This window comes from Pristiophorus japonicus, chromosome 26 (assembly GCF_044704955.1).
Source record: "Pristiophorus japonicus isolate sPriJap1 chromosome 26, sPriJap1.hap1, whole genome shotgun sequence".
NCBI lineage: Eukaryota > Metazoa > Chordata > Chondrichthyes > Pristiophoridae > Pristiophorus > Pristiophorus japonicus.
In genome coordinates this window covers 10,585,626-10,597,752 of record NC_092002.1, presented here as the reverse complement: position 1 = coordinate 10,597,752, position 12,127 = coordinate 10,585,626, and the positions used below count along the sequence as shown (strand labels likewise).

The following is a 12,127-nucleotide window of genomic DNA, read 5'->3' as shown; positions in this document are numbered from 1 at the left end:
CCCCGTCTGCTCTCTCAGGTGGATGTAAAAGATCCCTCGGCACTATTTTGAAGAAGAGCAAGGGGAAGTTATCCCCGGTGTCCTGGGGCCAATATTTATCCCTCAGTCAACATAACAAACAAACAGATTATCAGCTCATTGTCACATTGCTGTTTGTGGGAGCTTGCTGTGCGCAAATTGGCTGCTGCGTTTCCCACATTACAACAGTGACTACACTCCAAAAAGTCCTTCACTGGCTGTAAAGCGCTTTGGGACGAAAGGCGTGATATAAAGGCAAGTCTCACACCGATTCGATTAGAAAGCTGTGCGCCCAATATCTGAGCGTTGCCATGGTAATGGGGAAGACGGTCTGGTCGGAGTGCACGTTTGGAGAAATATTTCCCTCATTCGTAGATAGCGCGTTCCGTGATGTCAAACATGGCCCCTTTGCGGGTTCGGACAGACCGGGGCTAATTTCAGGAGGATAATACTGCTTACACGGCGACTGGCCCAGCACGATATCCAGTGTGGGACCGGGCAAACGAGAGAGAGAGAGACTTAAAGACATTGCAATTGTTAGAGAAAGAAAAGGCAAATCGGCAGACACCGTGTAGATGGACAGCCAGCACACACACAGGGCTTTCCTCTCTCTGCCCATTACTGCTGTGACATTGACCGATTGATTCGGGTCAATACCAGTGGGACAGAGGGATGGCATGTGAGTGTTACTTGAGTTCATCCAAAACTCGGCTGCCCTGTGCCCCTATGCTCGCTGACCCACATTGGCTCCCGGTTAAGCAACGCCTCGATTTCAAAATTCTCATCCTTGTTTTCAAATCCCTCCATGGCCCTCGCCCCCCTCCCTAATCTCCTCCAGCCCCACAACCCCCCCGAGATGTCTGCGCTCCTCCAATTCTGCCCTCTTGAGCATCCCTGATTATAATCGCTCAACCACCGGTGGCCGTGCCTTCTGCTGCCTGGAACTCCCTCCCTAAACCTCTCCGCCTCTCTCTGCTCCTTCAAGACGCTCCTTAATACGTTTGGTCACCTGCCTTAATTTCTCCTTATTTGGCTCTGTTATGTTCAGAATAACTCCACAAGACTGTATACTGTGAGCTCAAACTGTTGTGACCTTGGTCTCTTCAATGTAACTCCAGAGTGAGGAGGTAGTATGGTAGACTGCCTTTTATACCTGCTTGCCCAGGGTGTGCAGGTGACCCTTGGGTCTCCCACAGGTGCGGCCCCTGGTGGCAAGTCTTACACATTGGTGATGTTTGCCTACCTAACAGGCTCGGTATCACATTTTTGTCTGATAATACTCCTGTGACGCACCATGGGACGTTTTACTATGTTAAAGGCGTTATCTAAATACAAGGTGCTGTTATTTATAAGTGCTCATCTAGGGACTGTGGTTTCTAATCCCCATTTGTTGCTACATCTTCCCCGAAATGTGTATCTTATCTGACCTTGAAAGGAAGCTGTGGCATTGCTGCAAGCTTTCCGCTCAGCTGCAGAGTGAGGGTGGGGTAATTCCTCAAGGGTCCTGCCCTAAAATATGCCATTTCTCTGATCTCCGCGTCCTTAGGCTGAAGTACCTGGACTCATTTTCAAAGTGTAGGACCATGGGAGCAGGAGGAGGCCATTCGGCCCCTCGAGCCAGTTCCGCCATTCTGAGATCATGGCTGTTCCACGACCTAACTCCATATACCCGCGTTTGCCCAATAACCCTTAATACCTCTGGCTAACAGAAAGCTATCGATCTCCGATGTAAAACTAACAATCGATCTCGCATGCAATTGCCGTCTGCGGAAGAAAGTTCCAAACATCTACCACCCTTTGTGTGTAGAAGTGTTTCCTAATTTCACCCCTGAAAGGCCTGGCTCTCATTTTCAGACTCTGCCCCCCTCGTCCTAGACTCCCCAACCAGCGGACATAGTTTCTCTCTATCGACCCTATCTGTTCCCCTTAATATCCTGAAAACTTTGATCAGATCAGCCCCTTAACTGTCTATGTACCATTTATAAACACTCTCCTTGAGGAGCAAGGGCCTTGGGTACATCAGCAGACACTTGCACATGAAGCAGAGTTTCATTTCGCGACTCGATAGGACAGCTGCCGTTTTACGGCTGGTTGAAAGACCAGGTGACTTGGAGAGAAGGAAAACAGCACAGAAACAGGCCACTGGCCCAGCAGGTCCATGCCAGGGTTTATGCTCCACACCAGCCCCCTCCCACCCCTCTTCATCTCACCCCATCAACATATCCTTCTATTCCTTTCTCCCTCATGTGTTTGTCCAGCCTCCCTTTAAATGCATCGATACTATTCGCCTCAACCCCTCCCTGTGGCAGCGAGTTCCACATTCTCACCGTTCATTGGTAAGGAGGTTTCTCCTGAATTCCCCATTGGGTCTATATTGATGGCCCCTAGTTCTGGTCTCCCCCACAAGTGGAAACATTTTCGCTACGTCTAACCTATCAAACCCCAGCATGATTTTAAAGACCCTCTATCAGGTCACCCCTCAGCCTTCAGTTTTCTAGAGAAAAAAGCCCCAGTCTTTCCTGATAGATACAGGGCTATGGGGAAAGAGCGGGGCAGTGGGATTAGTTGGGGATTGATACAGGGCTATGGGGAGAGAGCAGTGCAGTGGGATTAGTTTGGAATTGATACAGGGCTATGGGAGAGAGCGGGGCAGTGGGATTAGTTTGGGATTGATACAGGGCTATGGGGAGAGAGCGGGGCAGTGGGATTAGTTTGGGATTGATACAGGGCTATGGGGAGAGAGCGGGGCAGTGGGATCAGTTTGGGATTGATACAGGGCTATGGGGAGAGAGCGGGGCAGTGGGATTAGTTTGGGGATTGATACAGGGCTATGGAGAGAGAGCGGGGCAGTGGGATTAATTTGAGATTGATACAGGGCTATGGGGAGAGAGCGGGGCAGTGGGATTAGTTTGGGGATTGATACAGGGCTATGTGGAGGGAGTGGGGCAGTGGGATTAGTTTGGGGATTGACACAGGACTATGGGGAGAGAGCGGGGCAGTGGGATTAGTTTGGGGATTGACACAGGACTATGGGGAGTGAGCGGGGCAGTGAGATTAGTTTGGGGATTGATACAGGACTATGGGGAGAGCACGGGGCAGTGGGATTAGTTTGGGATTGATACAGGACTATGGGGAGAGCATGGGGCAGTGGGATCAGTTGGGGATTGATACAGGACTATGGGGAGAGAGCGGGGCAGTGGGATTAGCTTGGGGATTGATATAGGGCTATCTGGAGGGAGTGGGGCAGTGGGATTAGTTTGGGGATTGATACAGGGCTATGGGGAGAGAGCGGGGCAGTGGGATCAATTTGGGATTGATACAGGGCTATGGGAGGAGAGCGGGGCAGTGGGATTAGTTTGGGATTGATACAGGGCTATGGGGAGAGAGCGGGGCAGTGGGATCAATTTGGGATTGATACAGGGCTATGGGAGGAGAGCGGGGCAGTGGGATTAGTTTGGGATTAATACAGTGCTATGGGAAGAGAGAGCGGGGCAGTGGGATTAGTTTGGGGATTGATACAGGGCTATGGGGAGAGAGCGGGGCAGTGGGATCAATTTGGGATTGATACAGGGCTATGGGAGGAGAGCGGGGCAGTGGGATTAGTTTGGGATTGATACAGTGCTATGGGAAGAGAGAGCGGGGCAGTGGGATTAGTTTGGGATTGACACAGGGCTATGGGGAGAGAGTGGGGCAGTGGGATCAGTTTGGGATTGATACAGGGCTATGGGGAGAGAGCGGGGCAGTGGGATTAGTTTGGGATTGATACAGGGCTATGGGGAGAGAGCGGGGCAGTGGGATTAGTTTGGGATTGATACAGTGCTATGGGAAGAGAGAGCGGGGCAGTGGGATTAGTTTGGGATTGATACAGGGCTATGGGGAGAGAGTGGGGCAGTGGGATCAGTTTGGGATTGATACAGGGCTATGGGGAGAGAGTGGGGCAGTGGGATCAGTTTGGGATTGATACAGGGCTATGTGGAGAGAGTGGGACAGTGGGATCAGTCTTGGAGTAGTTTACCAAAATGTCAGCACCGATATGATGGGCTGAATGTCCTCCTTCTGAGCTGAGAGCTTGTATAGCTCGACTGTTCTGTTGTCATTCGCACTAAGCTCGCTGTCACCTACATCACAACACGTTTCCCTGTCAGCGGAAAGACTGTTGTCAGAAAATGCTAAACAGCAGCTCATTGCTGAGTGATTCACACAGCTGGTCCGAGCACAGAGAAAGGAAAACACGCTTCACTGCTCTCAACCACAGGACAATTACGTATTATCTCATTACGATTCTTTGTAAAAAGCCAATTAACCCATCACCAAGGTCCGTGAAGCATCCATCGCTTTGATTTAATCTGTTTGCTTCATTTGCCAGCTCCCTCAGTCTGGTACCTGTGTTCAATGATTAGAAGGTGGCTTATTTTTATCTTAATCAGTTGAATCATTCCTTCTGTAGGCAGTAGGCAGAAACAGATTGGGGAATAACAACAACACCAACAACTTACAATTAAAAAACAAGACTTGCATTTCTATAGCGCCTTTCACAACCACCTCTGGCAGTGCAGCGCTCCCTCAGCACTGCGCTGGGAGTGTCAGCCTAGATTTACGTGCTCAAGTCTCTGGAGTGGGACTCAAACCCACGACCTTCTGACTCAGAGGTGAGGGTGCTGCCCACTGAGTCACGGCTGACAGTGGGAGGGAGAAAATTGTCATGGGATTGAGGTGTTCCGGGGCTCAGGAATTTCCTCCCTCCAACTTATGCCCGAAATTCACTCCGGTTGCTACGCCGACTGACCAATATACGCCGTAATTTGCTGGCGATCTCATCAGCCTCTAGCAGAGCGTAAAAGGCAACTGTGCAAATCGAGCGTAAATCAGCCTAACCAATCAGGGCCCACGGAAAACATGAAACAGTCGCCATCTTTCTTCTTTAATGACCTAACTGATTAAAATTTGAAGCCACTAAACCATCATTCATGCAGATTAAACAGAGCATGTGTTAAGTAAATCTATTTACGGAAGGTTTTGTCTTTATACTGGTAAAGATTCTGATGCCATAAAAAAAATATTGATGGAAATAGAAGATACAATGCGAGTCACAGTGAGGGAAAATGTTTAAAAAAAATCAACAACAAAAACTTGTATTTATATAGCGCCTTTAACATATTAAAACGTCCCAAGGCGCTTCACAGGAGTGTTATAAGACAAAAAAAATTAATTTGACACTGAGAAACTTTAGAAGAAATTAGGGCAGATGACCAAAAGCTTGGTCAAAGAGGTCGGTTTTAAGTAGCGTCTTAAAGGACAGAGATGTAGAGAGGCGGAGAGGTTTAGGGAGGGAGTTCCAGAGCTTGGGGCCCAGACAACAGAAGGCACAGCCACCGATGATTGAACGATTATAATCAGAGATTCTGAAGAGGGCAGAATTAGAGGAGCGCAGACATCTCGGGGGGGTTGTGGGGCTGGAGGAGATTACAGAGATAGGGAGGGGGCGAGGGCCATGGAGGGATTTGTAAACAAGGATGAGAGTTTTGAAATGGAGGCGTCGCTTAACTGGGAGCCAATGTGGGTCAGCGAGCACAGGGGGTGATGGGTAAGCGGGACCTGGTGCGAGTTGGGACACGGGTCAGTGAGCACAGGGGGTGTTGGGTGAGCGGGACTTGGTGCGAGTTAGGACACGGGTCAGTGAGCACAGGGGGCGATGGGTGAGCGGGACTGGGTGCGAGTTAGGACACGGGTCAGTGAGCACAGGGGGTGATGGGTGAGCGGGACTCGGTGCGAGTTGGGACATGGGGCAGCCGAGTTTTGGATCACCTCTAGTTGGTGGAATGTGGGAGGCCGGCCAGGAGTGCGTTGGAATAGTCAAGTCTGGAGGTAACAAAGGCAGGGATGGGGGTTTAAAAAGTAAGAAATCGTTGTGAAACAGTATCGAAACAGGTCCTGCCTGCCATGCCTCAAATTTTGGCCCTAAATTTACTCCCGTTCAGAAGTGGTGTAAATGCAGGAAGCTCACGTTCCCGGGTCTTTTGAGCGGAGAGGTATCACTGAGTGGAGCAGGATTTTTGCTGGAGGTAAATCGGGTGTGGGCCGGAGCAAAAGACGGAGGAAATTTGTGGGCAACCAGGTTTTCGACGTAAAAACCGGCGTAAGTCAGTAACGTGCAAATTTTCCTGGGGCAGTGGCGGGGGGGGGGGGTGTGATGGGTGGGGGGGGCGAGAAGGAGCGAGTCCGACTCCATTCTTATACCGCAGTCACCAGCCAAACTTTTCCAGGAAATTCCGGGTTTTTGTGTTTGGCTCGTGTGCACGGAGGAGTTTGAATGAAGTTGCTCTACAATAATATGGTCTGTGCACGTACGGAATAGTGTCGAACACAGGCAACCGACGCATCTTTATCGATAAAACCTCCACGTCTGTTGTTTCATCGTAGTGAGATTCCTCGACAGTTATATTTCAGCTGGTGGGTCCCATCCCAATCTTATCCATCACCCCGCCCCCGCACTCCCGCCCCACCCACACAGCAAGAAGCATTCCTCTGCATCAGCCCCGTTTATACAATGTGACATCCCGTCGAGATAAATTCAACGATCCAGCACTCCCAGCGGGCAGCTACACTCAAAAGGAGTGCTGGTCAGAGGCAAGACTATAAAGACTAAAAGGAAAGAAAGTCTTGCATTTCGAAATATAGAAAGTTACAGCGCAGAAGGAGGCCATTTCGGCCCATCGCATTCGTGCCGGCCGGCAAAGCCGCCCAGCCCTCGGTCAGCAGTCCTAAAGGTTACAGATAAACCCATGAACAACGGCGGAAAGGCAAAGGGCACCCAGCCCAACCAGTCCGCCCCACACAACTGCAACACCCCCTTACACTGAAACAGTCTACACTCCACCCCAACCGGAGCCATGCGATCTCCTGGGAGAGGCAAAAAAGCAGATTAAAAACCCAGGCCAATTTAGGGAGAAAAAAAAATCTGGGAAAATTCCTCTCCGACCCATCCAGGCGATGGAAACTAGTCCAGGTGATCACCCTGGCCGTATTCGATTCCCTGCAGCACTTACCATTATATCTGCGCCGGCCAACAAGAGGTCATCTTACACAGTGCCTTTCACGACCACCAGACGACCCAAAGCGCTTGACAGCCAATGAAAGCATTTTTGAAGCGCGGTCACTGTTGTAATGTGGGAAACGCGGCAGCCAATTTGCGCACAGCAAGCTCCCACAAACAGCAATGTGATAATGACCCAGATCATCTGTTTTTGTTATGTTGATTGCGGGATAAATATTGGCCACACGACCCCTGCTCTTCTTCGAAATAGTGGCCATGGGATCTTTTACGTCCACCCGAGACGGCAGACGGGGCCTCGGTTTAACGTCTCATCCGAAAGACGGCACCTCCGACAGTGCGGCGCTCCCTCAGCACTGCACTGGGAGTGTCAGCCTGGAGTTTTGTGCTCAAGTTCCTGGAGTGGGACTCGAACCCATGACCAATCGTACTGTATACACCGGTTCCCTGACTCGGTTGGGAGCGCGAGATTGGTGAATGTACTTAAACCTCCTCAAACAACTAGCTGAGTTCCACGGGATAAAAGATTCCAAAAATAACTGGAAATACCTCCGCAAGTTCGAGCTTTTAGGAAGTACGTTATTTAATTTAACCCCTCGGTGTTTTGCAAATTGAACGGCAAATGTAGAGGTTGTTACAGAAGATCGGAACGGCTGCATCCTAAAACAACTCGGCTTTATTTGGGGGTCGAGGGTCAGCCTGACGGTGTGGTTTGTCACAGAGCTTCAACAACATGTTTCGACATGAGGAAAATTTATAGAGTGTCTCATCGCATCTCCCAGAAAGAGTCTCACATGCACTTAATCGTGCTGTTCCATGGAGACTTAACTCAGCAGCCACGCACCCACAGCTAAGGCTGCTCTAACCTTGGAGAAAATATAATGCAAGTCTGAGAAAAGCCAATTGCTGACACACAGGCGGGCAAATACTCTTTTTATATTCACTCTCGGGATGCGGGCGTTGCTGACAAGGCTGGCATTTATTGCCCCGCCCCCTTGTCGCCACGATTGAGGGGCTTACTGACCCACCTCAGAGGGCAGTTCAGAGTCAACCACTTCGGTGTGGGACTGGAAAAGAAAGACTTTGCATTTATATAGCACCTTTCACGACCAGCGGACGACCCAAGGCCCTGTACATTCAATGAAGTACTTTTTGGAGTCCTGTGGGAACGTAGGAAATGCAGCCAATTTGCGCACAGCAAGCTCCCACAAACAGCAATGTGATAGTGAGCCAGATAATCGGTTTTAGTGATGTTGATTGAGGGATAAATATTGGCCCCAGGACACCGGGGAGAACTCCCCCTGCTCTTCTTCGAAATAGTGGCCGTGGGATCTTTTACATCCACCCGAGAGAGCAGACGGGGCCTCGGTTTAACGTCTCATCCGAAAGACGGCACCTCCGACAGTGCGGCACTCCCTCAGCACTGCACTGGGAGTGTCAGCCTGGATTTATGTGCTCAAGTCCCTGGAGTGGGACTCGAACCCACGACCCGTCACATTATAAGCCAGACCGGATAAGGACAGCTGAAGGAACATTAGTCGCCCGGTTGAGGGATTGAAGATAACCTGACAGCTTCATGGTCACCTTTTACAGACACTAGCTTTTTACTTTCAGCCAGTAACTCAGTGGGCAGCACCCTCGTCTCTGAGTCAGACGGTCGTGGGTTCGAGTCCCACTCCAGAGACTTGAGCACAAAATCGAGGCTGACACTCCCAGTGCAGTGCTGAGGGAGTGCCGCACTGTCGGAGGTGCCGTCTTTCGGATGAAACGTTAAACCGAGGCCCCGTCTGCTCTCTCAGGTGGACGTAAAAGATTTCGACGAGCAGGGGCGTTATCCCCGGTGTCCCTGGGGCCAATATTTATCCCTCAATCAGCATAACAAAAAAAACAGATTGCCGGGTCATGATCACATTGCTGGTTGTGGGAGCTTGCTGTGCGCAAATTGGCTGCCGCGTTTCCCACATTACAACAGTGACTACACTCCAAAAGTGCTGTAAGTCGCTTTGAGACGTCCGGTGGTTGTGAAAGGCGCTATATCAATGCGAACCTTTCTTTTTTTTCTTTTCTAACTGGATCTAAGTTCTCAAAACTGCCAATGCAGAGATTTGAACTCAAGATCCGCTGGATAACCGGTCCAGCAACATCACACTTACTGACTGCATTTACGTGAAACCGGTCGGGGGTGAGGGAGTTGGGGGGGGGGGGCAGACATTGACAGAAGTCTAGACCATCTTGGCTTACCGTCAGAGGCAGGGAACAGATGGCGAAGATGATGGTCATGAGGGCCAGGAGGATGAGATGGTCCACTTCCTCCTCTCTCTGGCCAAACAGGCTCTTCCTCCTCCTCTGGGAAGTCACCACCGAGCCTCTCCTGGTCCTCTGGTTCTTGTGCATCTTGCAGAGGCTGACGATGACCGAGCCGTTGCACACGAGGATGGCCACGATGAGGAAGCCGATGAGAGTGGCGTAGAGCAAGGAGAAAGCTATGACCCCGGAGTCCGGCGATTCCATCTTCACAAAACACCAGGTGCCCGGGCAGTACTGCTTGTGCTCGCCGAAGCCGGCAAAGGGCATGCTGCAGAAGAGTGTTCCGAAGACGTAGATGGAAGGCAGGGCCACCTTGGCGAAGCTTCTTCCAATGTGCTGGGAGTAGTAGTAAGGGTGGCTGATGGCCAGGCAGCGCTCCACGGCCATGGCGAAGAGGATTAGGGTGGAGGCCACACCGAAGAAGGTCATGCCAAAGGAGAAGAAGTTACACAGGGTGTGGTGATCCACCAGCCCAAGCAGGGACTTCTGCTTGGCGTAGGCCACGAAGACCACCGGGCTGAGGAAGCAGGTCCCCATCAGGTCGGTCACAACCAGGCCAGTCACCAAGATGCAGAAGACCGAGGACTTGGTGCGGAGTTCCTTGTGGTGCATGCCCAGGATGAGCAGGGCGAGCACGTTGCCCACCACGCCGGCGGAGAACATGAGGATGCTCACCATGGGCTTGCTGTTTTCCAGGATCTCGCTGGTGTTCTCACAGGTGCTGTTATTCATGTCGATCCTTCTCTCTCGCTCTCTTCCCCCCCCCCAAGAGGCAAGGTAGAGAGGGAGGGAGGGGTGACAACCTCCCCGCCACCCCCCCACCCTCCCACCGCCAGAAGTTTCTCAAAAGCTGGCAAGGGCTGGGACCTGTTGCCCTGCCCTGTGTCCTCTGTCCACCGCGGTGGTCATTTCCCGCTTCTGCTGAAAGGGTGTAGATTGAGACAAGAGGGAAAAGAAGGCTCCACTCGCTGTCTCTTCTCCTGCTGATCTGAAACTACTGCAACCTCGCTCATGTGTATGTGTGTGTGTGAGAACGAAGTGAGAGGCGGGACCTCTCATCAGCTCACATATGCAATCGACCACAACTCCCCAAACTCTTAAAGGCATACCGTCCTCCACAAAGAAATTGTCACAAATAAGCTTCAAACCCCTCCCACCCAACCCCCCCCGCCACCCCCCCCCCCGGCCACTCAACTGGGGAATTTTCGACACAAGCAAAATATATACTGCTGGGAATCTGAAATAAAAGACAGGAAATGCTCAGTAGGCATGGAGAGAGAGAGAGAGAGAGAGAGAGAGAGAGAGAGAGAAACAGAGTTGATGTTTCAGGTCGACTTCGTCGGGACTGGAAGAAAAAGTTAAGGTTTTTAAGCAAGTGCAGGGGGCAAAGAGGGAAGGGAGGGAAGAACCAGAGAAGGAAAGACTTGCATTTCCATAGCGCCTTTCACGACCACCGGACGTCTCAGAGTGCACTTTTTGGAGTGTAGTCACTGTTGTAATGTGGGAAACGCGGCAGCCAATTTGCGCACAGCAAGCTCCCACAAACAACAATGTGAAAATGACCAGATCATCTGTTTTTGTGATGTTGATTGAGGAATAAATATTGGCCCCAGGACACCTCCCTCTGCTCTTCTTCGAAATAGTGCCACGGGATCTTTTACGTGATCAGCCATGATCTTATTGAATGGCGGTGCAGGCTCGAAGAGCCGAATGGCCTACTCCTGCACCTATTTTCTATGTTTCTCTGTTTTACGTCCACCTGAGAGAGCAGACAGGGCCTCGGTTTAACGTCTCATCCGAAAGACGGCACCTCCGACAGTGTGGCGCTCCCTCAGCACTGCACTGGGAGTGTCAGCCGAGATTTCTGTGCTGCAGTCTCTGGAGTGGGACGTGAACCCGCGACCTTTTGACTCGGAGGCGAGGGTGCTGCAGGACTCAATGTCCGCAGCTCCACAGATAGGGAGCACCATCTCGCAAAGGGGCTTCATGCCTTTACCATTGTGGGGTGGGTTGGGGGTGGGGGGGGGGGGTGGTGAGGAGTATTACCCCAGCACAATATGGTCAATACAGGTTGAACCTCCCTTACCCGGAGCCCTCGGGACCTGGCCTGTTCCGGATAAGGGATTTTTCCGGACGAGGGGTGTTCACTTTAAATTGGACGGTACAGGTACTGAGCAAGGGGATATCAGGGCTGACTGGCTTGGGGCTGGGAGTGCGGCAGAGAGATCATGGGGTGGGGAGGCGGGAGAGAGGGCGTGGTGAATCGCGGGGTCGGGCCAGCGATTGCGGGAGTCACCAGTGAGGAAGGGCTTCAATTTGTTCACGTCGGAGTTCCGTGCATGCGCCATCTAGTGGCCGGGAATGGTTCTGGACGAGGGAGTTCTGGATAAGAGAGTTCTGGATAAGGGAGGTTTCAACCTGTAGTTGGATCATCTTTCTGGCCTCGCTGTGAGGAGGTTGAGCTGCCCTCGTACAAAGAGGTCGGTCTGTAGCGAAATCCCCCACCAATGCAATTGTTCCAGTGTCGCTTTTGGTTTCCCAATGCACCATATTTTGGATGAGACATAAAACCGAGGCCATCTGTTCGCTCAGGTGACGTAAAGTGAATGGGTTACCTAATTTTTTATTTTATTTATTCGTTTATGGGATGTGGGCATCGCCAGCAAGGCCGGCATTTATTGCCAGTCCTGAATTGCCCCTTGAAAAGCTGGTGGTGAGCCGCCTTCTTGAACCATTGCAGTCCGTGTGGTG

General features: G+C 51.3%; 1 protein-coding gene across 1 annotated transcript in view; it reads right to left on the bottom strand.

Moving 5' to 3' along the window:
* The window catches only part of ptgir (prostaglandin I2 receptor), an 85,222-nt gene extending 75,059 nt beyond the window's left edge, over positions 1 to 10,163 (bottom strand). The window contains exon 1 of the mRNA XM_070867783.1: positions 9,311 to 10,163. Coding sequence (XP_070723884.1) covers positions 9,311 to 10,108 — 798 coding nt within the window. The 5' untranslated portion in view covers positions 10,109 to 10,163. The remainder of the gene's footprint in view (positions 1 to 9,310) is intronic.
* Between the last annotated feature and the right edge of the window lie 1,964 nt (positions 10,164 to 12,127).